This window comes from Dioszegia hungarica (genome assembly GCF_025882075.1).
Source record: "Dioszegia hungarica strain PDD-24b-2 chromosome Unknown MKK02contig_6, whole genome shotgun sequence".
Lineage (NCBI taxonomy): Eukaryota > Fungi > Basidiomycota > Tremellomycetes > Tremellales > Bulleribasidiaceae > Dioszegia > Dioszegia hungarica.
The window spans coordinates 1224725-1251925 of NW_026515768.1; the positions used below are offsets into that span (position 1 = coordinate 1224725).

General features: G+C 56.0%; 11 protein-coding genes across 11 annotated transcripts; 7 read left to right on the forward strand and 4 right to left on the reverse strand.

Moving 5' to 3' along the window:
- Positions 1-496: 496 nt before the first annotated feature.
- Positions 497-5126, reverse strand: MKK02DRAFT_42644 (putative eukaryotic translation initiation factor 3 subunit; the record flags this gene model as incomplete). Its single annotated transcript, XM_053092091.1, has 6 exons — positions 497-1129; positions 1173-1631; positions 1687-3588; positions 3621-4555; positions 4587-4940; positions 4997-5126. The coding sequence occupies 6 exons, from the start codon at positions 5124-5126 to the stop codon at positions 497-499; spliced, it is 4413 nt and encodes a 1470-aa protein (XP_052948030.1).
- Positions 5127-5663: 537 nt separating this feature from the next.
- MKK02DRAFT_36093 (putative Calcium:hydrogen antiporter) lies at positions 5664-7639 on the forward strand (the record flags this gene model as incomplete). Its single annotated transcript, XM_053089346.1, has 11 exons — positions 5664-5820; positions 5868-5938; positions 5994-6064; positions 6111-6160; positions 6218-6299; positions 6353-6456; positions 6503-6939; positions 7021-7042; positions 7298-7392; positions 7447-7540; positions 7596-7639. The coding sequence occupies 11 exons, from the start codon at positions 5664-5666 to the stop codon at positions 7637-7639; spliced, it is 1227 nt and encodes a 408-aa protein (XP_052948031.1).
- Positions 7640-8097: 458 nt separating this feature from the next.
- On the forward strand, positions 8098-9842 carry MKK02DRAFT_22695 (DNA glycosylase; the record flags this gene model as incomplete). Its single annotated transcript, XM_053086611.1, has 4 exons — positions 8098-8241; positions 8299-8660; positions 8710-9151; positions 9195-9842. 4 exons carry the CDS (start codon positions 8098-8100, stop codon positions 9840-9842), a joined length of 1596 nt encoding a protein of 531 aa, XP_052948032.1.
- A 1199-nt stretch (positions 9843-11041) lies between these two features.
- MKK02DRAFT_42647 (Rbx1 protein) lies at positions 11042-11850 on the forward strand (the record flags this gene model as incomplete). Its single annotated transcript, XM_053092092.1, has 8 exons — positions 11042-11167; positions 11224-11251; positions 11311-11361; positions 11469-11501; positions 11565-11593; positions 11659-11707; positions 11755-11770; positions 11817-11850. 8 exons carry the CDS (start codon positions 11042-11044, stop codon positions 11848-11850), a joined length of 366 nt encoding a protein of 121 aa, XP_052948033.1.
- A 681-nt stretch (positions 11851-12531) lies between these two features.
- On the forward strand, positions 12532-14023 carry MKK02DRAFT_42648 (mitochondrial carrier domain-containing protein; the record flags this gene model as incomplete). The annotated part of the gene is made up of 9 exons (XM_053092093.1): positions 12532-12650; positions 12699-12718; positions 12776-12957; positions 13052-13140; positions 13197-13263; positions 13314-13425; positions 13470-13618; positions 13681-13810; positions 13926-14023. 9 exons carry the CDS (start codon positions 12532-12534, stop codon positions 14021-14023), a joined length of 966 nt encoding a protein of 321 aa, XP_052948034.1.
- Positions 14024-14391: 368 nt separating this feature from the next.
- On the forward strand, positions 14392-15246 carry MKK02DRAFT_42649 (ring box protein 1; the record flags this gene model as incomplete). Its single annotated transcript, XM_053092094.1, has 8 exons — positions 14392-14481; positions 14538-14565; positions 14636-14686; positions 14844-14882; positions 14938-14966; positions 15042-15090; positions 15144-15159; positions 15213-15246. The coding sequence occupies 8 exons, from the start codon at positions 14392-14394 to the stop codon at positions 15244-15246; spliced, it is 336 nt and encodes a 111-aa protein (XP_052948035.1).
- A 212-nt stretch (positions 15247-15458) lies between these two features.
- On the reverse strand, positions 15459-16944 carry MKK02DRAFT_22879 (acyltransferase-domain-containing protein; the record flags this gene model as incomplete). The annotated part of the gene is made up of 6 exons (XM_053086640.1): positions 15459-15895; positions 15942-16080; positions 16129-16265; positions 16387-16471; positions 16525-16559; positions 16725-16944. 6 exons carry the CDS (start codon positions 16942-16944, stop codon positions 15459-15461), a joined length of 1053 nt encoding a protein of 350 aa, XP_052948036.1.
- Positions 16945-17302: 358 nt separating this feature from the next.
- MKK02DRAFT_42651 (uncharacterized protein) lies at positions 17303-18715 on the reverse strand (the record flags this gene model as incomplete). Its single annotated transcript, XM_053092095.1, has 11 exons — positions 17303-17365; positions 17415-17524; positions 17595-17713; positions 17759-17805; positions 17853-17986; positions 18040-18077; positions 18140-18176; positions 18233-18372; positions 18421-18541; positions 18592-18631; positions 18677-18715. The coding sequence occupies 11 exons, from the start codon at positions 18713-18715 to the stop codon at positions 17303-17305; spliced, it is 888 nt and encodes a 295-aa protein (XP_052948037.1).
- Positions 18716-19847: 1132 nt separating this feature from the next.
- Positions 19848-22443, reverse strand: MKK02DRAFT_42652 (uncharacterized protein; the record flags this gene model as incomplete). The annotated part of the gene is made up of 9 exons (XM_053092096.1): positions 19848-19958; positions 20020-20176; positions 20229-20357; positions 20405-20509; positions 20555-20805; positions 20850-20914; positions 20959-21949; positions 21995-22374; positions 22428-22443. The coding sequence occupies 9 exons, from the start codon at positions 22441-22443 to the stop codon at positions 19848-19850; spliced, it is 2205 nt and encodes a 734-aa protein (XP_052948038.1).
- A 1500-nt stretch (positions 22444-23943) lies between these two features.
- Positions 23944-24880, forward strand: MKK02DRAFT_6739 (uncharacterized protein; the record flags this gene model as incomplete). The annotated part of the gene is made up of 6 exons (XM_053093686.1): positions 23944-24000; positions 24049-24116; positions 24162-24387; positions 24434-24513; positions 24559-24694; positions 24740-24880. Coding segments are annotated over 6 exons (708 nt in total), but the record flags the coding sequence as incomplete, so codon positions are not given.
- An 843-nt stretch (positions 24881-25723) lies between these two features.
- On the forward strand, positions 25724-26900 carry MKK02DRAFT_31730 (uncharacterized protein; the record flags this gene model as incomplete). The annotated part of the gene is made up of 4 exons (XM_053088367.1): positions 25724-25796; positions 25881-25973; positions 26084-26457; positions 26514-26900. 4 exons carry the CDS (start codon positions 25724-25726, stop codon positions 26898-26900), a joined length of 927 nt encoding a protein of 308 aa, XP_052948040.1.
- Positions 26901-27201: the final 301 nt, after the last annotated feature.

The following is a 27201-nucleotide window of genomic DNA, read 5'->3' on the forward strand; positions in this document are numbered from 1 at the left end:
GCTCTGCCACTTTGCATGCATGCGCTGGCTGGGGCTGAGCGAGTGCGGGTGTTGCAACGGGCGACGCGCGCGGCAATATAATCGCTATTTCCGCCGAAAAAAGCTTGAGGCGACGGGAACATATCGCAGATAAGCGCTTTTTTAAACGCCGATGAGCCCGTCCCTGCGCGATGTTTCAAGAGCTGTTTCAAGGTCAAGATGAAACACCAGCACAAAGTAGTCCATCATGCATGAGGGTCAAAGGCGAGGCGAAGGTCGACCGCTGCACACGGATGTAGCGAAGAGCGAGATCATTCGAGTTAATCGCTCGGTCCAATTTTACGCATGGTCAGGTTGTATTGGCGACGCAGTGAATGCATGGGTCCTGTTCAGTCACTCAACGCCAAAAGTCTTTATACTTGCTCGAACGCTGAAATGGTCCAAGTCAGAACCATGCATGAGAGGTGATATGTCCTTTCTGTCCCAGATATGCTAGATGAAGACCACCAAACCCCAATTACCGCTTCGCCCCTGTCCTCCTCTTCCCCCTCAGCGCATTCTTCCCGCGCTTCGCCCCACCGCTGGGTGCCTGCCCATCAATAAACTTGACGAGCTCATCGACGTCCAGGTGTCCCTTCTCCCCTATCCTGCTCGCGTCCCTGACCGCCTGCTCCGCCTTGGCCGCCGCTGCCGCCGCTCCAGCCGCCGACGTGCCTGCCGTAAGGCTCCCCGCCATCCCAGTCGAAGGAGGACCGACAATAGGCCGGCGCCTGGTCGTAGCTGCCACTCTCGCCTGGGCCGCTTGTAGCCGCTCCGCCGCCCTGTCCTTGGCCATCTGCGCATTCGCCTTCTGCCTCTCGACATTCTCAACGACGACCTGCAAGAGCTCGACATTGCGACCGACCTCCTTAGTCTGCTGGTTCTCCTCCCCTACGCGCGCCTTGAAGATCTCGTATGCCGCCAGAGACACCTCGAGGGCTTTCGGGACGTCGTTGACGAGGAAGTAGGCCTGGGTGAGTTGGTGCAGAGCGTGGCCGTTCGAGAGGTGGTCCGAACCAAAGGTTTCTTCCGAGGACCGCTGGACCTGCAGGAGGAGGTTGAGGGAGAGGGCGTTCTCGTTGATCGCTTGGAGCACAACACCGGCGTTGCTCTGTCAATCAGCTCCGTCCAGCAGACCCAGATAGAGTACTCACGAGGATAGTATTGATCTCGGGGTGGCCTGGACCATATACCACATCCCAGACCGTCAAGACATGCCTAAAGTACCTCAAGCTTGCCTGGGTGTTCCCCTCCAGATTCTCCAGCATCGCGAGATTGAAGTAGTACGTGGCCGTCGTGGGATGATACACACCCAACGTCCTCTCGGCAATGATGACCGCCTGACGCTGAAGCCGGATCCCGGTCCCGATATCCAGACCGAGCGGCGATTCCGCGTCCAGGTTCTCGGACGTCATCTGCTGGATCTTAACCCGGGCGAGCTGGTAGAGGGTGGACGAGTACTGGTTGTAGGCCGCGGCGACCTCGGGGTGGATGATGGAGTGGATGTTCTCGTAAAACTGCACGCCTTCGAGCATGAGTTCCAGGCCGAGATCGATGTTATTGCGCTGGACGGTGTTCCGGCCCGCTTCCATGACCTCTTCAGGTACAGATGCCTGGTCATCAGCATGTGAACTGATCGGGCTGCCAGGCAGGAGGTCTGATACTTACGGATGGTGCGGTAGATCGGATGATGGGGATCATAGTCAAGATATCTGACGGCTCGATGGTAGTCGTCCGGACGCTCGGCGCCGATTTGGCCTTTTGCTTCTTGTCCTTCTTCCCCGCCAACTTGTCATCCTCTGACAAGACCCCATCCTGCGTACCCGCCTCAAACACATAGTCCCGCTGCAACAACTGGAACGCGAATCGACTCGCAAACTCGCGCAAGAGGTGGCGCTTCCGCAGCCTGCCCTCAAAGGCCTCGTCGTCCAGCCGCCATCGGAACCGCCGTTCCACCTCGGCAACGACCTGTTTCCGGAGCGACTCGGCTGTGAGCTGAGTGTAGGCGGGCTCGGCCTCGTCCGAAAGACCAAAGGAGTGATATACCGCCTTTGGCGACGCCGAGACATCTGTCCCAATAAGACAGTTGAGGAAGTGCGAGACGGCGCAAGGGATGTGTTCGGCCGAGAGACCGCGGATGAGGTTACGGAGGATATGCTTGCCCGCGCGGAAAATCATCTCTTGCTCGACGATCTTGCCGAATGACAGCAGGTGACCCTTCTCCTTGCGTGCCGACCCGTCCTGCTGGACAGTAAAGCTAGAGATGCTAGCGGCGATGTGACCGAGGTACCGGATGTTGATACCGCGCAGGTGCATGGCGCGGGAGAGAGATTGGCCATCCATGACCCCCGAGACGTTGGCCATCATGATGTCCAGCGTGAACGCGGGCAGGGCGACGTTACGAAGGAAGACCGAGGCATCGCGCACAGCCTTGATGGCCGGGTCCGACTCATCCGTGGTTGTAGAGGGGATATAGACCGACATGTCCCCCGAGCCCTTCTTGGGGGCAAGATCGACGAATGCGTCGGGGTTGAAGCGGAGGTCGAACTGCTTGATAGACTCGCCAACGACCTCGGCGTCCACAGGCTTGTCCTCCTCGGCCTTTTGCGCAGCGGCAGCCTCGGCCGCCGGTGACCCCTCGACCTCCTTGGCCTCCATGTCGACATCCTCAGAGGTCTCGGCTTCAGCCTCGGTAGGCTTCTCATCCACCACCTTATCCTTGTCCGCCTTGGCCTGCTGCTGCTGCGCATAGCTCCTAGCCCACCGCTTGAGCTCGCTCTCCCAGAACTGCTCGACCAGCTCCGGACGCAACAAAGCCATCCGATGCGGATATTTCTCTCCCTCAACCTCCTTTTCTGGCCCCGCGAGCTTCCCCTCATAGTCTTTCTCCAACCATTCCACATCTACCGGCATAAGCCGGGGCAGATCGAGGAGGTATCGCCGCCCGTCCGTACCGCGCAACGCCTTGACTTCGCTCGAAGCGAAAAAGTCGCGCTCGACGCCCTGACCGTCGGTGACTTTGTGCTCGGCGAGCTTGAAAGCCGATGCGAGCTTGGACATGACCTTGTGCGTAGGTTCTTCCCAATGAAGGACGGTCGAGCGTTCCGAGTCGACACCGTAGATAATCAGAGGGTTCTCTGGGAGTTCCTCCTCCTTCTCGGCACCCTCCTCCTTGGGCTCGGTCTTGGCAGATTTTGGCGAGTCCTGAACCTTGACCCAGTCCTCCTTCTCCCCATCCTCCTTCACCTCCGGCTTCTTCTCGGCCTCCTTGGCCTCCTCGTCGCCTATCCGCCGGGAAAAGATCCCAGGCAGCATGGTCTGGCAGACCCATCGCTCTCCTCCCCAATCCACCACCGTGTGTCCGAGGAGATGCACACCGTCCACATCCACCTTGTTCAGCAGCTTGACACCCGCCGCGTCCTTGGCATGCGATACCCACGCGGCAGCGTCTCCGCCGAGATGTTGGTAAATATCGATGCAGTCGACAGCGCGAGTGATAAAGATGTTGGACATGAGCCACATATGGCATCGGGGGTTTTCGTTGGGGTTCAAAGCGGGAATATCGCCACGCTAAAGTCAGCCCAGCCAATGCTAGTACTCACAGAGATAGCCAAGACGGCACGTATCGAGGCCTGTGTGAACTCTGCCCATGTCTTTTGCGCCATCTTCTCCCGCAGTACCCTCTCCTGAATACTCTCCCGCTGCAGCTCCTTGATCCCCTGGAACTCCTCGTTCCAATCGCGAGCAGAGTCGAGCGCGTCCGCCGTACTTGCGCCGGTATGAAGGTACGCAAGCTGTGTGCGGAGGACGTCGGCAGAGGCGGCGGGTTTTGGAATAGGAGCCAGGAAAGAGTAGGCTGGTTCCGTTTGAGGTACGGGGACGGTAGAAATAGGCTCAAAGGGCGGTGGGGTAGTGCTCAGCGGTTGGAGGAGAGAGATCCGTTCTGAGAACAAGGGGGAGAGAGAGTGGATGAGATCGATGAGGGAGTGGGTAATTTCCGAGCGTGGTGTAGGGTCAAAGGTGTTGACGTTGGATTTGGAGACGTACCACCCTCGCGCAGTGCAGACGAGAGTGAGGGTCTCGCCTTCCAGCAAAGTGACCTGGAGGTAAAGCTGATGTCCCTGTTGGCGGAGGTACGGGGATGGTGGGTTGAACGGGCTGACCTGGACCGCCCGGAGCGACGGCTGGACGTCGATCGGCGGACTGGAGAGAGCGAGCTTGGAATACTCGCTCGTCTCCCATTCAGGCTTCCAGTCGGCGAAGGGGTTGGTGGTGTCCTGAGCGACGTCACGCTTGACCTTGATAACCTCCTTCTTCCCTGCCTTGCCCTTGCGTCCTGACGGCACGGTAACCTCGACCTCCTGGTAGATGGGCTCGGACGACGAGGTCGCTGTGCCATCTCGAACGGTTTCGAAAATGGTAGCGCCGGGGATGAGACCGAAGGGGGCAGAGAGGGTGTGAGCGGAGGTGCCTGCCGGAGCGATGAGCTCGACGAGTCGGAGAACGGATTGACGAGCCGTAAAGTCCGAGTAGGGTTCTACATCAGCTCTGAGCTTTGGCGGACTCACCTCTGACGACCTCAAGCACTCGCTGCTCGCCTTTGCCAAGGTGTGCAAATACGTCCCCGATCTCCAACCATTCGCTGAGCTTCTCGCCGGCCCGTACGTCTACTCCCTCCTTGACCTTCGGCGCAGCGTCTGCCTCATCGCCGTTGACAGCAGGCTTTGCCGATGGTAGGCGCAGCGAATACGGGCCAAGCCAGTACCCGCCGACCCACTCGTTGATGGCGAATTTGAGCTCCTGGACCGTCTCGTGCTGCTGGGGAGTGAGGTCAATGGTGTGGAAGACCTCGTCCTTGCTTGCTTTCTTAGGCAGCGTGCGGGAGTGGCTTGGAGAGGGTAGGCGGATGGTGACGGGTGACACTGCTGTGATTAGTTCATCTGTTCAGCGACAGATAGGTTGTTGTATATGGACTTACGCATGACGGGCTGCTCCTGCTCTACATCTCCATCTCCATCTGCGGCAGTGGCAGTTGGCTCGGCGGCATCGGCGGTGCCGTTCACCAGCTCCTGCTTGGGCTCGGAGAGCTCCTCAATCTGCGCTGACATATCGGCGATGATGGATGTCAATCGCTATGGATGGAGAGCGATTTTAGACGATAGATGTACAGATGAAGAGGTTGGGTTTCGGGGACCTGTCGACCAAGGACGAGATCGGTGACCGGCTATTGACCAGCGCGAGATCGGGCGGTCGTATCGACTCCGGTCTTTTTCGACGGGGCTTGCAGGAGCGATTCCAGGCGGATAGAATAGTGGTTGAGCTATACGACTGGTGCGATCAGGTGGTATCGCTGTTGTTATCCACGGAGAGATGGCTATAGATCGCTTCGCGGTGGACCTTGAATCTGAGTTTCGTTTCCGAACTTTTTACCTCCGTTCCGCTCTCACCCGGCAGGTTGTTCCGTGCGTCATCAGCAGAGTGGTGGTTCCGGGGGACTTGGGCTGGTTACGTCATGGATCGGTATGATGATGCAAACCCTCGCTGCAGCATGGGCTTTCATTCGACCAGCCCTTCCGCTCTTGTTACCTCTCTGACTGCTAGAAAAGCACATATCACATATCGACTTCCTCAAGGCCTGAAACAGCATGCCGAACAACAACGAAAACGCCCCTCTGTTGGGCAACGGCCGCAATGGCCAATCCAGCGGAAACAAGAAGTTTGACCCCATTGGGTCGACCCGGTACCTCCTTTTGGGGTCGTGGTTGAACGTCCTTGTGGTCTTCATCCCGCTCGCCTTCGTCGGTGCGTTTCAATATCGAGATGGAAAGGACCACCTGCTAATTGCTCAGCCGACCTTCTTCACTGGTCTGCGGCTCTCCGATTCACCATGTCCTTCATGGCTATCATCCCGCTTGCCAAAGTGAGGCATTTCCGATACCCCTTTCGGTTTATGGGGGTTTATGTTGACCTCTCAGCTCCTCGGAGATGCCACTGAGCAGCTGTCGATGAAGCTCGGTCAGACTCTTGGTGGTCTGCTCAACGCGACGTGAGTTGCCAGGATCGTATCAACCGCATAGCTCACACGTGCGCAGCTTCGGTAACGCTGTTGAGCTTATCGTCGCTATTGCAGCCCTCATGCAGAGTGAGTGTGGTCGTGCAGATAATCTGTCCACGACAGCGGACATTGCTGACATAGCAGACCAGCTTCGTTTGGTCCAGATGTCCCTCCTTGGGTCGGTCCTGTCCAACCTCCTGCTCGTTTTGGGTATGAGCTTCTTCGCGTGAGTCGCCGTGTCGTCTAAGTCTGAGTCCATGGGCCTTGCTGACACCTTAGATCTGGATTCTACTTCTACGAGGCGACTTTCCAGATGACTGCCGCTCAGGCCAGCTCGAGCTTGTTGACTTTGGCCTGCATCACCCTCATCCTGCCCGCTGCCTGTAAATGACACTCAGCTCTCCTGCCCGAAATCCTGCTTACTCTCAGACCACGCGTCAGAAGTCGACAGCCTTAACGGTGTTGCCGACCTCTTCAAGTCCCTCAAGGACGGCAGCGGCGCCCCCAACCCGCCCGACGCCTCCCTCAAGGGCCTCCTCATGCTCTCGCGCGGAACCTCCATCATCCTTCTCCTCACTTACATCGGCTACCTCATCTTCCAGCTCCGCACCCACTCGCAGCTCTTCGAGGCCGACGTCGCCGAGGGCGAGGAGGAGGAAGTCCCCGACATGGACCCCATCTCGTCCGGTGTCTGGCTGTGCATCATCACCGTCATCACTGCTTTCGCCGCCGACGTGCTCGTGGGCAGTATCGACGAGACAGCTCAGCAGTGGAAGATCCCCAAGCGATTCATCGGGCTCATTCTCTTGCCTTTGGTCGGGAACGCCGCGGAGCACGTCACCAGTGTCTGGATGGCCTGCAAGGGGGTGAGTTTGATTCCTACTTCACCACATGTTGCCTTTACCACCTATTGTTTGCTCCATTATTTTTTGCTTACGTAATCGAAGAAAATGGAGCTTACGATCGGCGGTGAGTGCTTTTAACGCGTTCTAGACTCCCTCCAGACGTCGGGAACGCTTCCCAGACGCATCCCCTCAAAGAGATCTCGAAAATCCATCAAGAGATGGAGGAGATACGACAAAAATCAGATTCTGACCTTAAACGTGGTCTAGACATCCTCCAGACGTCGGGAACGCTGTCCAGACGCTTTCCCATCGAAGAGATCTCGAAAATCCATCAAGAGACGGAGGAGATATGACAAAAATCAGATTCTGACCTTGACAGTTGCTGTTGGAAGCTCGATCCAGATCGCTGCCGGGATGATCCCCCTCCTCGTTCTCATCGCCTGGCCTCTGGGGCGAGACCTGACACTTTTCTTCGTATGTTACCGATACCTGGGTTGTGCAATGGTTCGAAGACGGCTGACCTCCCAGGCCAACTTTGAGACGATCACTCTGTTTGTGTCTGTCATGCTCGTCAACCTCCTTCTGCAGGACGGTCGCGCGAACTACATGGAGGGTGTGATGTGTGAGTGGATTGGTAATCGAAGGGTGTGAGCCAAGAGACAAGCTGACAAGTGTAGTGATGGCGCTCTACCTGGTCATTGCGCTCAGCTACCTCGTTTAAGCGTCGTGAAGCGAATGAGGATAAGAGCGAGGAAAGGCAGTAGAAAGAGAGAAGATTGAGTGTATACACGGAAGAGCTACCTATATCATACCCGATTTGAGGATACCCATGAATTTCGTGTGTGGTCTTGTTGCGACAGGTGGCAAATCTGTTCTCATTCTGGTCTTTGCTATCCATCCAATAGTACATCTCATGCCCTGACTTCGTTAATCCGGTCGGAGGTAGGTACGCAGCCATCCCTACGTATACAGGTGAAGTCTATGCATGCACGTAGCCAAGGTAAAGCCTGAAATTGATTTGAGTGTAAGAGATGGATACGCTTGGTGAAGCGGTGCCCCACACCGGCTAGACCTCCACCTGCAACTCGAACTTCGCTCCATCCACCCCTAGCTATAGGGTGGATGCTCCCGCAACTCCGCATCGCTCGCCTCCTTTATATCCGCCAGATATCACGAGCCATGTCAAGCATCACCCGCCACCGCCCACCCTTCCCCTCCGGCTGGTCCTCATTCCCCATCTCCCCCTCAAATCTCACCCTCGCCAATACACTTCCTATCGGTCAATCGTTCCTATGGCACCGGCATCAGCTGCTGCCTGAAGCTGTACCGGCTACTACAGACCTCACCTCATCTGCCCTCCCCGCTGAAGTCCCGGTGAAGGCAGAATTGGACACCCCCGCGAAAGAGATCCCAACTGAGGAGTTCTCGCGCGCGCTCCTCGACCCGCCCAGGGTCGTCTGTCTACGCCAGACCACTTCAAGGGTTTACTACACCGCCATATACCCAGAGGAGACACAGGATGAGCTGGATAGAAGAGGCGGCGTGACGGAGAAATGGCTGAGAGACTACTTTCACCTGGACAAGTACCCCTCGCTTGAAGCGATGTACGCCGAATGGAGGGAGCGGGATCCGAACATGTTTGGGAGGCTGGAGATGGCATATGAGGGGATGAAGGTCGGGGAGGGGGGGAGAGCGCGGGGAGTGAGGCTCTTGAGGCAGGATCCATGGGAGTGCTTGATAGCGTGGGTCCCCTTCGTTACGATGTCTGTAAGGGTCACTGAGCGCTTGTAGATTCATCACGTCCACAAACAACCATATACCACGGATAGCGGGTCTGATGCACCGTCTCGGAACGCACTTCTCGCCTCCTCTGCTCACTCTGCCTGATCCCGCACACGACGCTCCGCCCGCCGCTGGACCCTCCACACCGCCGCCAACAGCCGACTCCGACGTTCCCACTACCACAACCTACCACCTCTTTCCTGCACCGCACCTCCTTCCTGTCGTATTGGAACAGACACTTCGGGATATCGGCTTTGGATATCGAGCGGGATTCATCGAGTCCAGCCTGGCTACCTTGCGGACGGAATTTGGAGATGGACCTGGAGATATCGAGCGGGGATTGGCAGGATGGCGAGGTGGAGAAGTTGACGTCGTCAGGGAGAAGCTGATCGGCCTGAAAGGAGTGGGACGCAAAGTCGCAGACTGTGTGATGTTGATGTGTCTTGACCAGGTGCGTCTTGCTCATCCTCTTTGATGACGGTGCTGATTGACAGCCCCACCTTATCCCCATCGATACCCACCTCTCCGCCATCGCCGCTCGACATCCCCTCTTCCCCTCTCGCCTGAAAAACAAACCCATGTCCAAAGCACTGTACGATGAAGTCCAAGAGTTCCTCCTGGACAAATGGGGTCCCATGGGCGGATGGGCCCAGGCGGTCATGTTTGCCCTGGAATTACCGGACGCTACTGTCTCGAAAGGCGCCAAGGGGAGCGGAGCGGGGTCGACCCCAAAGAAGACTCCAAAGAAGGGGACGGTCATGTCGGAGATTGGAACGCCGATCAAGGCGGAAGAAGGGGAGGATCTGGTCAAGCTCGAAGAAGTGGGAGAGGGCTCGGCGCAAGCATGGCGCACGCCAGTCAAAGAACCGGGAATGGGTCTCGACTCGCCAGCGCCAACGCCGACCCGGTCGAGGAACGGATCCACGTCCAAGCGGAAACTAGCCACGCCGAAGCGGGCGGCAACGATGGGTGACCAGGTCAAGACGGAAGAAGGGGAGGGGGATGTGTTTACTCCGGGTGGACTACCGGCGGGGTATGGGTTTAAGAGGACAAGAAGCGCTGCGAGGGTTGAGCTACAGAGGAAGGAGTCGGGGGTGGGTGTCTTGGCGGAGGACGTGAAGGGACTGGGGTTGGATGAATGAGGCCTCGACGGCATGATGCACCTCTGCAGATGCGAGCTCGTCTCAGCTCGTCCAAGCACGTCTCAACGTGTCATAGGTCGTGCGCGTCTCAACGCGTCCGAGCTCGTCCTAGCTCGTCCTAGCTCGTCCTAGCTCGTCCTAGCTCGTCCTAGCTCGTCCTAGCTCGTCCTAGCTCGTCCTAGCTCGTCCTAGCTCGTCCTAGCTCGTCCTAGCTCGTCCTAGCTCGTCCTAGCACGTCCTAGCACGTCCTCAGACGACAAGGAGGGCGAGGCACAGGAGCATATATAGCACGTGCCTTGCAGGATAATGTGCCCCAAGGACAAAGATCTTATTTGTACTGACCTTCATACAACGATACAGAGTAACCCCAAAGCCCATCATCCAATTAGTCAACAGAGACTAGCCCTTCTCGAGATCCTTCCCAGTCCAGTACACGGTACCATTTACTCACCCACTCATCCACATCTCTCTACTCTACTGGCCCTATCACTATCCATGCGCAGGCCATCGCTAGCAACAGCAGCCTACATAATCTGTTCCCTCAGCCTAGCCGCCACCCACTCGCAGTCGCCCCTCTAGGTCTACTACAATCATTTCCTATCAGGCCCACACAGTCGGGAGTGACCATTATCCATGCCACCTTCCTCCTCTTTGTCCAGCATCAGCGACTTATCGTCGCCTTATCGACTCGGCTGGAGCTTACCGCTCACTTACCGCGCCGCCACCTTACCGTTGGTAAGTAGACATCTGGACTATATATACTGCCAATTGCACAGACCTTGTCTGCATCATTGAAGAGTCTGCTTCTGCTTATACACTTGGATTCGAGAACCTCAGACAGCCACGACCTGTCCGAGGTTGCATGCTGGCGGGTATATCGCTGATCATAGTATCCCACGCTGCAGCTGTGCGCTCCCGGCCCCTCTTTACTAGATCTTCTGAACTACCCCCCAATCCTATCATTTAGCTCAGTCCAGCGTGACCGCATCCTCTCTCAACTGTTGCCTTCTATCAGACTCGTTCTCAGCACGCCACACCCACCCACTCATCACCGCACCCATCTCAAGCTTTCGAGTGGCCCACCTCCACTTCACGTCGGGTATCGATTACGGCATCGGAATCCAACGCGTTGATCTTGAAATGCAGTCGCTACTCTTTCCCTTTCGCCTTTTGTCTCTCTCCCAGCACCTCTATCTACGATGGAGAGTGAAATGGACATCGACCCGCCCGCGGAGACGAGCACCGCCGCAAAGGTGACGGTGAAGAAGGAGCGTCCGGCAGCTAGGAAGATTGACCCGAATGCGAAGAAGCTGGAAGTAAAGAAGGTATGTCGAAATTTCGCCTGACCTAATTGATGCGGCGAGGGTACTGATGGATATAGTGGAATGCGGTGGCATTGTGGACTTGGGGTGAGTACTTCTCGTTAGCGTGGATTAACGACCTCGAGCAGTGAGCTGAGGTGGAACAGACATCGTTGTCGACAACTGCGCCATTTGCAAGTCGCATGTGATGGACCTGTGTGAGTCTGCACTGTACAGTAGGGTACCTGCGAGATGGAGACCTGCCATGTCGGTCGTGCGGTCCGAGGGGAACTGTTCCCGCTAGAGAGTTAAGCTGATCATTTAGGCCTGGAGTGTCTGGCGAACCAAAACACCGAGGGTGAGTCAGCTTTCTTGTCCCGAGCGGTTGGCGGTCAGACGGGAGCACGAGCTGATCCTGTAGACTGCACCGTCGCATGGGGCATGTGTAACGTACGTCTCATCTACTCAGATAACCATCCCTGTTCTCGGTGGACGGTATAGCTGACGTCGTCCAGCACGCCTTCCACTTCCACTGTATCTCTCACTGGCTCAAGTCGCATCATAGTAAGTGGTCATGATGATCGTGACTGGAGCTGCCGCTGATCATATAGCGTGTCCTCTTGACAAGTGAGCTATCCTGGTATGGGATTCGAGGAAGCCGCTGACCATTTAGCACGCAATGGGAACTGCAAAAGTACGGTCGATGATTTGCGCGCGGCCGCTCGTACGGACTCGATCGGTCGATATTTTCGGGGTGCGCTTGGGCGTGTGATTTGTTTCTCTGGCAGAAGCTCGGTGTGCTGGTGCGCACTGAACAAGGCAAGGGGATGCAGAGCTTTGTACAGTCTCGAGTATACCTGGAGTGTCTTCCAAGCTGTCTTACTAAGGTGCTTCAATCCAACGACGACTCTTCATGATGCTCTTGGTCGCCGACCTGTCTGGTGCCGCGCATACTATGTAGCATGTCACGCACGTCACTTACGTCCTAGCCCTGCGCCGAGACGCCATGCTTCTGATCTCTAGCTCAAATTCATCCGCCTTACTCCGCATGGCGAGACCCGAAACATCTCGAACCTGTCTACTCCGCCAGTTTGAACTTCTTCAGCTTTCATCCCAATGTTGAACATGTACCACGCGCCCGCACACTGCAATGAGCTTGCCTGCTATTCTATCCTCGCTGCATACATGCATGACTTGGTCAACCATCTTTTGTCAGCTCCCCATTCCTTGCGCCAGGCACGGCCGCCTTCTTCTGAGATACGTCATCGAGAATGCGCGTGCTATTTACAAAGCGACAAAGTCAACTCGACTTCTATCTTTCTCCCCTAGACTCGCTCTTCGCTCTTCTCCCGTCAGCAGTATCTCATTCTTGAGCGATATCAGTCATAATGGCAGCGCAAAAAGCAAAAGAGACGGCCCAGGCGTACACGAATGGTCCGCTGACGCCCAACTTCAACGCAAAAGACTACTCTATCTTCTTTGCTGCTGGAGCGCTATGCTGCACCATGTGAGCTTGTTCATACCGGCCGATGGCGGAAGTAGCTGATACCCATAGCTCGCACGGAGGCATGACTCGTATGTGACTCCCATATCTGCTAGCACCGGCAGATTGACTCAGTAGCTGATAAGCAGCTATCGACGTGGTCAAGACCCGTATCCAGATTGACCCTGCGTTGAAGGGCAATTCGCTTCTGGTCGCTGGCAGGAAAATTGTCGCTGCCGAGGGTACAAAAGGTCTCTTGACTGGCTTCGGTCCTACCGCAGTTGGATATCTGTTCCAAGGAGGAGCCAAGTTCGCAGGATACGAAGCGGCTGTGAGTCTTGGTCTCGGGTCACTCCTTGGTGGCTTCCATGTGATGGCACCAAATTGAGTGCAAGACCGAGGCACGCTGAGCTGACGAGACATAGAAGAAGTACCTGGTGGAAGCGTCCGGGAGCCAAGAGGCCGCTGTGCGGAACAGGACGGCTATCTACCTCGGGGGTGCTGCTATCGCAGAGTGAGCTTGCCGGTCTCCTTGGACAGTCGCCTCTGGGCAGATAGCTCATACGATAGATTCTTCGCAGATATCCTCCTAACCCCGCTCGAAGCCACACGTATTCGACTAGTCTCTGACCCCAAAGTGAGTCTTTGATGGCTCATAGTGTGTCGCAGAAAGCGCTGATCGGGCAGTACGCTACCGGCCTCGTGTCTGGTCTGACGAAGATCGCATCAACAGAAGGCTTCTCGTCTCTCTACGCTGGGTTCATCCCTATCCTCTGCAAGCAGGTCCCATACGCTATCGGTAAGTCTGCTTTGTCAACTCCAGTTGGCTCAGCTGACATCCAGGTCAATTCACGGTCAACGAGCGATGTACCGAACTCATCTACAACCAGATGACACCTGAGCAGAAGGAGTCCTTGTCGCCTGTGTCAAACTTCGGTATCACTTTGTCGAGCGGTATCGTCGCCGGTTTCGCCGCTGCCATCTTGTCTCACGTTGGCTTTATTCTCTGCTTCCATATTGCGCGATCAATAGGGACATCAGCTGATAGTATAAGCCCGCCGACACCCTTCTCTCCCAAATCAACAAGGGTCACGGGCCCAAGGGATCGATGGTCAACCGGTTGCTCATCCTCGGTAAAGAGGCAGGTGTCAAGGGTCTCTTTGCTGGTCTCGGACCAAGAATGAGTAAGCTCACATTCCTACGCTTCAGGCTCCCTCTAAGACTTATGGCTACGTTCCCCACTATCGAAACACAATCGCCAGGAGCCGGATTCGGAGAGAAGTTATGCTGATGGTCCAGTCATGACTGCCGGTCTGGTCAGCTCCCAATTCATCATGTACGGCTACATCAAGCAAGCGCTCGGTGCTCGGCCCGGTATCGAGATCCACAAGGAGTAGGCGAGGACAAAGCTACGCCGGTGGTATCGAGCGATGACCATGTGCCGCTTCGGGGATATCTAGATGAGAAGACTCATTATTCGCCTTATAACTACTATATGTATAGAGACCTGTTCCTGACCGTTCCTCTTCGAGCTGCGGACGCGCTCGGGCACTGTACGGGCAAACTAGCGCTTCTCGCCGAAGCCTCATTGTTGTGACGGCATTGACCGAAGAAGTTCAGTCACGTCTCGGATCTCGATCACGTTGTTCTCCCCTTCGCACCTCCTCCTCATTCCTCGTTTCGTACATATCACACTTCTACCTTGTGTTGCCTTCTCATTATCCATCATCCACTCGTCCACCTCCGCTCGACCCACCCAGACAATATGGCAGACATGGAGATCGACAGCACATCTGCAGCAGAAAGCAAGGTGGCGACTACCGGAGACAAGAAGCCTCGATTCGAAGTGAAGAAGGTGAGCTCACTCAAACGCTCCCCTGTCTGGCTAGAGTATCGAGCTGATGAGTTCAGTGGAACGCCGTCGCTCTCTGGGCTTGGGGTGAGTCTAGCTCCGCTAGCTCAGCACGTCCTCGGCCGAGCTCGTGGAAGGCATAGCTGACACGATGCAGATATCGTTGTCGACAATTGCGCCATCTGCAGGAACCACATCATGGATCTTTGTGAGTCCTCCGAGCCTTGATCCTGCCTCCTCATTGTATTCGGAGAAGGAAGCGGGCGGATCGAGTAAGCTTCCCCATGCACGGGAGAGCGAAGTTTCAGTCAGCTGCTCTGGCGAGATTGCGAATTGCTCGAGCGAAGTGGAAGCTGATCAAGCAGGTATCGAATGTCAGGCAAACTTGGGCGCGGACGGCGAAGGTGAGCTGATCTGTCCTGATGGACCAGATCATAGTGGCACAGCTGATAGCTCCAGGATGCACGGTAGCATGGGGTATCTGCAACGTACGTCGCCGCTTTCGTCGCCTCTGCTCTCTTTCCCTTTACCAGACAAACTGGACCTGTACCTGACCTGAATAGCACGCCTTCCACTTCCACTGCATCTCCCGCTGGCTCAAGACCCGACACGGTGAGTTGATTCCGCTAGGAGATTGTTACAGAAACCACAGCTGACATGATCAGTCTGCCCCCTCGATAAGTGAGTTTGCGACTGTCTGCTCAGAGGCGCAGGAATATGACTGACAACCGTAGCCGGCAATGGGAGCTACAGAAATACGGTCGATGAGGTGCCCACCACTCGCTCGTCGTATCGATCATCGTGTATCTGGCCAAGTCATACCGCCCCGCCTAGAGGGAGAAATTGTACCGTCCCAAGGAGGCATGCAAAACCTATATAGTTCGTCCAGGCTAAAAGAGCTTCAGGTATTCACTGGCGATGGCTAACGTTCCCGTGCAAAGGTCACATCTACTGATCTACCCGCTGGATATTGATCGCTCTCATACCTGTCTAATATCCTCATCCCGCTCGCTCATCTTTCTCGACTGGGTCCACTCACCCCTCTCAAATCTTCCTTCTTTCCTCTCCACTCTCTCGCCCAACTTCCTCACCTCCTCTTGTAATATTCCCACGATCTGCTTCCTGACCTCTTCCTCCCGTCCTTGCGCCAGCTGACCACTACCTCGGACCTCCCGCTGCCTGCTATCCTCCTGTAACCTCCCGCCATGGTCCAGACCTCCAGCGTCCTTCTCGTCGGGATGCCAATCTCCGCCCACGCCCAGCGTCCCCTTCTCCTCCGCTGCAAGCTCCCTCCACCGATCGACGAGCGGCTGGATCTTGTGAGTGATAGGCTCGCCGATCGTCATAGAGACACGACCGCCCGGACGAGGAATAGGCCGAGGGAAGCCTCGATATTCATTCATGATCTGGTCGCACCCTGACGTTCAGCCTCCATCACTTGTGTGGTTGCGAGAGCAACTCACCTGAGATCCATATTGGGATGATCTCGGGCATGATCTTACTATCCATGATGATCCGCCCGACTCCCCATTTGAATCGGAACAACCCGCCCTCGGGATTAAACTTGGGCTGGTTCACCCTACCTTCCGGGAAAATGTGTATCTGAGATACGTTAGCCTTAGCTCCGGGTCCATGAAGGCGGCGACGTACCCATTCACCCTGCTGTAACAGCTTGACTGCTTGGTCAATCGCTGGTTGGAAGACTCCTTTGCCTCTATGTGTCTCGATGACTTGACCGGCGGTGAAGAATTTCCGGTGCAGAGGTTTGGTGAACATGATGTCTGATGCTATGAATGTCAGCTAAAGCCCGATCGTAAGGCAGATAGGATGGCAATCTAGACCAGCAGATGAACCTCATACAGTAACAAGGGGAGAGATCGATGCGGAGAAAAGGGAGTAGACACTTACCGCCTAGTGTCCACCTGTTATTCCTAGATACGAAAGTTGGTGAAGCAAATGGGAAGTAGTTAGTAGTGGGGAGGATTGACCATATCTAATTCGTGTAAGCAAAACTCTTGTGTTGAAAAGCTCGAAGGGGGGCTTCACCAAGGGGTCGTCAACAACTGAGTTGTGGTTCGATACTGCGCCGTTAGACCGCTTTCGCATACCCAGAAGACAACAAAAGCTCGATGTTTAGTTGCGCAAGCTCGCGTGGCGGACGCATCCCGAGCTTCGTCTTCCTCGATCACATAGGCTAGTCCACTCACTTGTCACGATCCCCCTTCTTTGTTGTCGCCCCTCCGCACCATCCTCACTGCCCAGTAGTCTCCGTAATTCCCCCTTTTCTCCATCTCTGACTGTCACTCCGCTTCCGGTCCTGGCTGAGGGCTCTTCCAGCGCTTTGAGCAGTATCTCCCTGCCTTCCACATCGAATGAGCGAAGACCCAAAACTCGGAAGGCCTTAAACAGGTAGGTGATTGGCGAGATGGTCAACGCCGTCGCTAGCTTGTTGAGGCCGTCACTCATTGCTGACTCAGTCGACTTGATGGAGCTATACCCAGCCTCTGTAGCCGCAGCCCTGGAGCCTGGTAGTCGGACAGTTTTATAAAGGTGGTCGAGGTATAGAGGGAAGAGATCCCGAAAGCGTCGATCTCTGCTTGGCAGAGCAGCTGCTCGCTGTCCATGCCGTAACGCGTTTCATCAGCTGCTGCAGTGGGGCGCCTTCTGCGTGACGGGGCTCGCTGGCGCTGAGACCACATTCGGTACCACATCCGGTGCGCGGTGACGCTCGTCTGCGCCGTACACAGGAGCGAGCTATGACAAGAATCCCTATACATCTGTGCTAGTTACAATCATCTCGGGGGCGGTCTTAAGAGTTGCAGCTCTAGAACTGGTCATACGTGTTCGTCTCGGCCGGCTGGGCAATACCGTCGTTGATACCGGCCGCCTCGATGCGTCAGCTGAGATGCGAAATGGCCAGGTTCCTAAGAGCTCACCATCAGACGTCCACCATCGACCGTAAAGTGCGTGCCGTGCATGTATCCGCCAGCTTTGCTGCTGAGCAGAAGGATGGGGCCGACGATCTCCTGCGGCTCTCCGCCACGTTCTGCGGTGTCAGCTCACTACCTAAGCGGAAGTAGACGTCTAGTCGTCCAAGCTGCAAGAGGCTGACGTACTCAACGGAGCTCGTAGGGACGCTCGAGTCGACATGTCGTTCATACCGCTCCCGCCGACATCACCGGTCATCTCGGTAGGGAAGATACCTGGGCAGATAGTGTTCACGCGGATCTTGAATCTTGAAGGTCAGTCAAAGGTCACAGCCAGTTGGTTCGAGACTTACGGGGATAGACGCCCCGCCAGGAGTGTGCCTAGGTGGATGGCTGCAGCCTGAAACCATTAACTCTGCGCGATGCCGAGGCACGCGGGCAACTGACCTTGGTCGTACCATACATGATCGATCCGGTGGCTCGCTGATTCGCCAGTCCCGCGATGGACGCGATGATGATCACGCTAGGGTTCTCTGACTTGCGTAGAAGAGGCACAAGGGCGGCGGTGAGGAAGAAGACGCCTAGGATCCTTCAGCAGGTGTGAGACGAGGAACCATCCCCAATATCGACCTACCGTTGACATTGATCGAGTTGAGCTGGTTGAAGTCGACACTGAGGGATTCAGCTCTGGATCCCGGCACTTCTGTGACATGTCAAGTCCGGATCTAACATACTCGTCCACTGCCTGGAGCTGCTCCTGAAGGGCATCCTCTGTGATCATCAGCTCGTTGCCCAGCTAATCTAACATGAGGGAATGGGCAGCTTACGGTCATCCGGATGAGCCGGCTTCTTGTAGGCATTCCCAACTCCCGCACAGTTGACAAGCACGTCCAATTTGCTTTCCTTCTCCTTGATCGCGTCGGCAATCTTGGTGCAGCCTTCCTTGGTCGCCACGTCTCCTTGAAGCCTACCATATCAGCACCTGTCCGAAGGCCCAGAAGTCCAAGAGGCGTACGTGACGATGCTGCCCGACCCGCCGAGCTTCTTGAGCTCCTCCGCTGTAGCGTCCAGCACCTCCTTCCGCCGGCCGGTGATGTATACCTTGGCGCCGTTCTCATAGTACCCAGCGGCAATGGCTACATGATCAGCTGCTGGCCTGTATCGCTCAGGGGGCATTACAGCTCACCCTTGCCGAGACCAGTCCCTCCGCCAGTAACGACGACCACCTGGCACCGTCAGCTTTGTCCACCTCCGTAGAACGAGCACTTCACCTTGCCTGCTACGCTGAAGATTTCGTCAATCTTGAACATCTTGTGAATTATGGATAGGAGCTGAGTATATTCGCGTAAATAAAGATGAGAGTGAAGGTGAAAGACCAGGAAAGACCCTGCTGAGGAGCTTCGAACGGTACTACTCCGGCAAGCACCGGCTAGTCACGGCCCGAGACCGGCTCGGCCTTGGCCGAGCAACACATTCCTTGGAGCTGCGGCGGCCCTCTGACAAGCGCTCTGAGCAGGCGCCCTCTAGGTGTTAGCCATATCCCCGTGAATGCTAGCAAGCGATGTCAAAAATCGGCTAAGCGCAAGAACGCAGTTACTGTAGTGACTAAAGCTTAGATATGATCCGGCATCTCAGTCTCAGTACTCCTCATTCTGCGGAGGCACATGCACGCCATAATCTTCCCCTGCCCACAAAGTAACCCCGCCGCGGTCCATCCATTATTCTCCCGTCCTCCTAGAATCAGCTCACATTGAATACAGGCCAGGCGTTCAGGACTGACCTTCAGCCATATTAAACGAACCTCGCCATCCCGATCCCAAAATGCCCTAATCCCTGCGTCTCTCCCCAGGATTTCCGTCCAGGGCCATGCTAGATCGACAGGTCTTGTCCCCGGTAATTTCATCCGAACCCATTTGATATGAGGATCGCTGAGGATGTGGCCATGTACGCTGGCTCGTACGAGCCAATTGGACTTGCAGGCTAGGCATTTCCAGAGGGATTGGGAGAGGGGTTCGCCAGGTGGTCCGGGGTATCGGATCATGCCTTAATGATATCAGTCTCTGGCATGAACTTGAAGATACGTTCTCCTGCGAAGCTTACATGCTGGGAGAACTTTCCGAGGGGGCATGCTGATGGATGGATGAGCGATATGAGGGGCGAAAAGCTAAGAAAACAGACGGTCGCGTCCAGTCTCAGACACAAGTCGCGTCAACTATTATCCCCCGGAACCATGGGCAGCTATCATGGGCAGCTATCAATCAGCGCTTGATGGGATTGATGGGCCGCTCCCATCTATCCAGACTTCGATAGACAGTCCGAGATCACGCCTGCCACGTCCATGACCAGACAGAAACAGCGCATCCAGATATCAACATACAACAACCAGAACCGTACAGATCTGGCCCAAATCTGAATCCCTGATACAAATCTCAGCCGTCGCCATTAATAAGGGAATGACCTCTCCTCGTCCGCCCAGATGAATGCTCTATCCTCCTTCTGCTTCTGGGGCGATCGTCTGGCCTGGTCCCGGAGTTGTTCTAGTTCTTCACGCAACTAAACGTATCAGCTTGTTTTCTGAGGATCGGAACCAGATAGTGCAGCTGAGCGGACTCACCTCTCGATTCTCCTTCTCGACCTGCTCTGCCCGTTTCCTCGCTTCGTCCGCTACGCCGATATAGTATGATGCGTCGGGTCGAGATTGTTGGATACGGCTTGGCCGAGGGGATGATGGCCGACTCTCGCCGCGCAAAGCTACTGTCGTTTCTAGCCGGCTAGAAGCGATCAGCTGATAGCCGAAACAACTCTCCAGCGTACGTGACTCACCGTATATGCAACGCCTGCTCCTTCTTTTCCTTTTCGCATGCGCGGAGCATCTGGTCCAATTGCCAAAATCGCCCTTTGAGTGCTTCGAGCTGATCCTCGGCCTCCTTGACGCGCTGGACATCGTCATCCCTGCGATGTCAGCTGATTTACCGTGACCTAAAAGCTGAATAACTCACCACACCCGCTGCATCTCTGTGAGCTGCTTCATCCGGATCTCATAGTCCCCCATATGCCGTATCTTCGGTTCGATCTCGGTAAGCTGGTTTTGCAGCTTGAAACGCCTAAGTATAAGCCCAGACCACGCTGTAAAGAGGGAGGGGACCTACTCGTTCTTCACCACTGCCAGCTCCTCCTTTTGCCGCTTCACCACCTGTTCCATATCCGCCAAGTCCCCCTTCAACTTGTCCATCTCGCCAGAGACAGTCTTCCGCTCGTCCCGTAGCTGCGTATTCTTGTCCCGCAGCTGAGCTTGCCACTTGACATGCTTTTGCTGAGCGGCGGACGCTTCTGCGCGATGGGTCGAGAGCTCGGCAGTGAGGGACTTGATGGTCTTGTCTTGCTCCTTCAAGCGATTGACCTAAGCGTCAGCTATAGATGTCAGACAGGTAAGATCCAGCGTACAAAGCTGTTCATTTCGGATTCTTCCGTATTGAATTTGAGGGTATAGCCATGAAGCCGTCCGATATCTAGCTGTCAGGGCTTGGGTTCAAGCATAGTTTGGTAGACTCACGATACAAGAACTGCTTCCTGACCCTATCTGTCAACTTGGCTTCCAGCCGCAAACTCTCATTCTCCCTCCGCAACCGCTCCACATCCGTCTCTTCGGCATTCCACATCCCCATCCCGCCCGGCGTTGCCGTCCCACTCCTTGTCTCGCTCGGCAAGATCATGTCCGAAATCTCCTCTGCAGACGGCCCGGCCTGATGACGATCCATGAACCCAAACATTCCGCCCGCCGTCTTCTCCATATGCGCAATCATCTGCGCCCGCGCCAGCCATTCTGATGGATCATTCTTCTCCCACCGCTTTTCGTCTTGCAGTTCCGCTGCGGATGTAAAGTAGACCAGGGAGGGGTGGAGCGAAAAGTCCTTGAGGAGAGGAGCTGTCCGCTGAGCGAGCAGTCCGGGAGGATAGACCGATTCCCAGTCGACCGCATAAATGGACTCGATGGACTTGTTGCGAAGGTATGGGATGGGATCTCGGATGAAGGCGAGGACATTGGATGGCCAGGCACCGTACATCGCTACGAGCCATAGTGTGACGCAGCGGTTGGTGGTGGTGACGATTGTAGACTCGATGGGTTCCTCTCCGGCAGACTTGGCAACTTGCCAGCCGATATCCGCAGCGGGAGGAGGGGTCCGAGTGACCGCATCGTGCTGCGCGTCATCCGCATCGACGAATTTGCGGTCCCGCCATGATATCGCCCGACCGGTGATGATCATCAGGAAGGGGACTTGGGGGTTGAGGGTGAGGGGTGCGTAGGGGATAATAGCGAGGAGGAGGCGGATGCACTTGGGGAAGAGGTGGTTGCCGGTGTCGTACATCAGGGACCGGAGGACGAGCTGGAGAATGGGATGGTTGGCGATACGATACATGAGGGTGGTCTCAGCTGGTGTGCCAGGCTCGTAATGCTGCTCCACGCTAACAGCAAGCAGGATGGAGCAGATGGCGATTCGCGATGTGGGCTGCTGGAAAGTCTCCGCTAGCATGTCCAAGAAAGCCTGGACATCAGCTCAAAATGACGTAGTCCATGTATTATCACTCACGGCTAGGTCGATGACAGCCCATGCGATGACCGCCCTCTTCGCCCGCTCTCCCTTCGAGTAATCCACCAGCGCCCGTTCCACCCATCTCTTTCGATCAAACACTCCATCCTTCAGGCCCTCGGCGATCCAGCCGAGGACAGCATTCTCCCCTCCGTGTAGCCGCTCATCCTCTACTGCCCACACCCACGCCGCATCACTCCAATGAGACTCGGCTGGTACGAGGGCCGCAGCTTGAAGTACGGTATGCCGGCCCTCGACCGTACCTGCTATCTCGAGGTCTTTGAGCGCTTGCGACAGCTCTGACCGGGATTCGGTGTCACTCAGATCAGGTGGCGATATGAGAGATAACTCCGAGGGGAGGTCTCGTAGATGAGCAACGACTGCGAGAATGAGCTAGCTGCCCGCTCCGTCAGCCATCAGAGGCGGGACTTACATTCCGCTACAGACATTCTCGGGGACAGAGCTTGCGCCTCTGGCGAACGCGCTCTCAGGAGGTCATGCAGCGTGGCAGAGTCACTCGTACTGGGGTTCAAGCCTCAGAGAGCCAGCTGCCCGTCGGGTATAATGAAGGTGATGAGTCAAATGGACGGTGGAGTTGCTCTCTATGGCTGCCTCACCCTCAGCTTCACCTCGCATGGTGCCTGGCTGTGGAGCCCCATGATACACTTTGCTTCCGAAATCATCCCGCAGATTCAGTACCATAACGCCGCAATACTCCGTTTCAGCTGTGCCCATTGATGCCGTTATCGCGCTATCGATTAGACGGCCGGCCGAAAGATCAGCATGCATATGGTCCAGCTTGGCCATTTAGCTTCGCAGCGATTCGCATCTATACATGGTGCTGCAGGGGCGAAGCGAGCTGGGTTCAAGTGAAGCTTCGACCGAAGAAGGCCGAAGCACAGCCGTGGAATTGGTGCTGCGAGGATTGAGGGGACAAAGCCCATCCGCGATAGGATAGCTCACAGCCATCTTCCCGGGACGATAGCAGAAAGATACTAGTCGCCAGTATTGGTAGCACGCCCATGATTCCTAGCTCCAGAGTGATCGAACATTCCTACCTTGGCAGCTGGACCGGCGGCAAAAGATGCCTGTCACCTTGCAATCGAGTGCACGATGTCATAGTTACACGTCACTAGATCGACCATTAGACTGCCAAGACCTCTCTCGCCAACCGATTTTAGACTGGAGCAACGCCGATCTCCCTACGCTTGTTGAAGTATTATCGTGACTACTCGCTATCGCATCCACCCAACACCGCCTCCCGCAGACTCGTCTTATCGTGCGATCACGCCGGGGTCGGAAGATACCGGTCTCAGACACGATGCGGGCTTATCATGACGGGTAAAATCGCTGAAATGACGCTAATTCCTCCTTCGCCAGTATGACCGCACGCAACGCCGTGTCTATACTCTGCCATCACCGACTCGAAGCACTCGCTTGACCTCATCGTCCCGGCTCAAGGCTTGGCGAGCCACCCAACCGAGGCCTCAGACACGCGCTAAGAGATTGCGATTCCAACCGTGTTGTCTCGAACCCTCCAGCACACCGTGTTTCACCCATCAATTGCCACCGATATGGGGTATGCAAGTGGTATCTTATCGCTCACCTAGCAGCTCTGGGCATCGCATTGCGGCGCTGACTGGCTATCACGGCGGCTTGGCAAGGCAATTTCGCGCAGCGAAGATGGATGCTGATGGTCCGATGTCGAAGGATATAAGGCCAGGCCTGGATGTCATGGATCCTCAGCTCATCTCCACTGCGTGGTACTTCAGCTCAAGCCTTCCTCTTCCCAATACTTGACTTGCGCCTGCTGCTACCCCACCCCGCTCTCGACTCCTCCACGAAGATCATCAATTCTCGACCGGCTCGAAGCTTCTTGATCGTCGTTGACAAGTCAATCGCATCTCAACTTATATCCCCCGCCGTCCAAAATGCCCCTGTTCGGCGTCAACCCCGCAGCCGAGGAAGGCCTGGCTGCTGTCGGTGCTGTTCTGCGATCTATACAAGTAAGCTTTTACTTATGTCGAGAGAGGAGCGGTAGCTGACTGTTACAGATCATCCCCCAGATCTACAAGTCCTACAAGACCAAGTCGACCCATGGCTTGTCATCCGCCTTCATGCTGTAAGCCCACTCTCATCCATCACCTGACCATGGCTGACGTATCAGTGCTTGGGCATGTACGCAGCTCGCCCTCGGTCCATACACCATTGTTCAACAGTTCGCCATCCCCCTTCAAATCCAACCTCAAGCATTCGCCTTTTTCTCGGCCGTCTCTTGGTCGCAGTGCCTCCACTACGGCAAGGAGATGTCGACGATCAAGGCGGCGGCATGCCTTGTTGCGCTCTTGACCGTCCTCGCTGGTGCTCAGGTCGGATCAGTCTTTGGCTTGAGGGTGAGTGTTGTTCACTGCTTAGCACGGGATCTCGCTGACGGTATAGGCGGGTAGAGCAGCTGGTACAGAGGTACCCGTCAAGGTGTTTGGCTACCTCACTTGGTTGCGGACCTTTCTTTCTGCACCGTGAGCTCTCTCCTCCATGAAGTAAGCCATCAGGCTGATGTCTAGTCCGCAATTCTACAAGATCTACCAGCTCCGCGAGGTAGTCGGCATCTCCTTTACCCTGTTATCGATCGATATCACCGGTGCTATCTTCTCCATCTTGTCTCTACTCTTCCGTGCAAAGGCCGACATTCCCGCCATAGTGAGTCCCTCCTATCCTGCCTTGATATCGCCTCTGACAATAAAGGTCACATTCGCCCTCGTTGTCGTCCAGAACGGCCTCGTCATGCTCCTCGCGCTCATCCTCAACCCCCGCGCCCGCGCTCGCCGTGCCAAGGAGGCCGCCCTCTCCCCTCCTACCCACTCGACAGACGAGAAGCCCACCTCCTCCATGGACGTCGACGAGGAGGCCGCCCTCGAGGACCGGTACCGCTCGATGCAGACGCACAAGGGTAGTGTCTCATCCGCCAACACCCTGGTCGGCGAGGGGGACATCACCGACAAGGAGAAGTCGTTCAGCCGGACTTCTACGCTCGAGGTGGAAGATCTTCAGAAGGTCGGGAGTGGGCGGTCGACACCTGCTGCTACGTATGGCCGGAGTCGGGCGGCCACGTGTGTCGATCTGCCAGGTTTGGCCGAAGTCGAGTCGAGAACGGAGAAGTAGAGAGAATGTGGAGCTGCAGGTAACGACTATAGATAGATAACGCGACGACCTTGTACCAATTAGCTAGACGTCAAATACAAATGCAATGCAGTACATGCCCTTCCGACACCCAGCAAGTGGACAGTCCAAGCTCAAGAATCGTCCGGTCCTCTATGGTAGTGCCACCAAGCTCCAAAGTCGCTCCACATTCCTCGCATCGTGCCGGCACCGCGCCGCACCAAGCTGATTAAGGTTCGGTACGTTCGGTCAGCCTGGAGCACCTACTTTCACGATACCCAGCGCCGACCGCTCCCCAGCCTTCCTCACAGCGCGGACACGATGCTGCCGCAGGCTAGCTATCGTAGCGATGGCGGACGAACGAGCTTTCTGCCCTGTCTGCGCTGAAAGAGACCTATAATCGGGATGGACCGGCAGGGCGCCCAAGCCTCCTTTGTGTGTCGCGTGTGTGCCTCCTTCGCGCAGCTCAGCTGACTCGCTTTTACCTCTATTTGACCTTTCTCATATTGATTACTACCTTACACATCGATATCATAGCATGCTCAGTACACAGACACTTGAGCGTACGAGATGAGCGATACGGAGGATCTGCAGACTTACTATACTCTGCTCGACATCGAGGAGTCCGCTACTCCCGGAGAAGGTCAGTTCGCCGCTCGGTCTCCACCTCTCTTGGCTCGGGTAGAGGCTGAGCACTTGAAAGCAGGGACTGGGCTGATTAGAGCAGTGCGGAAGGCGTATCTCAAGAAAGCGGCAGAATGTCATCCGGATAAGCATCCTGAAGATGAGGGAGCGACAGAGCGATTTCAGGCTCTGGGTGGTGAGTCTCCCCGTCGCGGTTTTCTGGAATGACCGAAGGTTCTAATTCTCTGCCCTTGTTGCCTCGGCTTCCTTCTTGTACAGGTCAAGCACTCAGCTGACGCAGCATAGAAGCGTACGAATGCCTGAAAGATCCGCACGCCCGCCGAGAATACGACACCAAGCTTGAGCACCTCCGACGATCGTCATCGCGCAGGTCCAACTCCCCGCCACTACCCTACTCCCACACTGACCATTTCGGCGGAGCGCACGGGCCTCCTCCAATGTACGCCCAATATCCCCGCCAACCCCACCCATCTCATCGCCCACACACCTTCTTCCGCGCGACCGGCTTCTCCACCTTCCCGTTCCCACCGATGTTTCGGCCTGATGGGCCGCATCTCCTGAACCCCTTGTCTATGCTGTCGGAGATGATGGCGTCGCTGCCTATGCATGGTCTTCCCAGACCCGGCGGAGCTTTCTCAGACTTCCCATTCGGTCCAAATGTAAGCTCTGCATGGTGGATCTCGCACGTGAGAGGGGACTCCCCGCTGACTGACAGATGAAGCGTCATCGACATCCTCAGCCCATACCAAATTTTGATCCATTCGGCATGTTTGACCAACCCTTCCTTCCCCATCACCTTGGACACGGTATGGCACCTTCCGCACCCGCTTTCCGGGGCTGCCCCCATCCTCACCCGCAAATGCACCCTCGACACCGGCCGCAACACCCCCACCCTTACCCTTTCCCGCCCGTCTCCGGACGTCCCGCGCGCCCGATCGCTGGAGGCGCTATGCTGCCACATATGGGTGGTCCGGTCCCGATTACCAGGCCGCTTGGACCACAAGGGGCGCCGAGGCGACATCAGGCGACGTATGAGATCAAGGATCCAACGGGGCGGACGACGGGATTTGTGCATCATTCGTCGATGAGCTGGAGTGCTTGAGTAGCGCTACTTCGGCGTGCATCCTGTGCTAGCTGTAGTGAGCATCTTGCGCCGACGAAGTTCATGTGGTTGTCGTGCATTCAAGTGAACACGCAGCGGGCTGTATCACACCACATCAATTGACTTCCCACAGATCCGAGGCACGAGGACAGATACTCAAGCTACCCCTGTGTGTGGACTTCTCAGGCACGCTGCCTGTGTGCCATCATGCACATTGCTACTGGTTCCCGGCTTCTTCTAAGAGCAGTCGCAATCACCATCAGACATCCTCTTGTCCCGTACAGACCGTCTGTCACAGTCT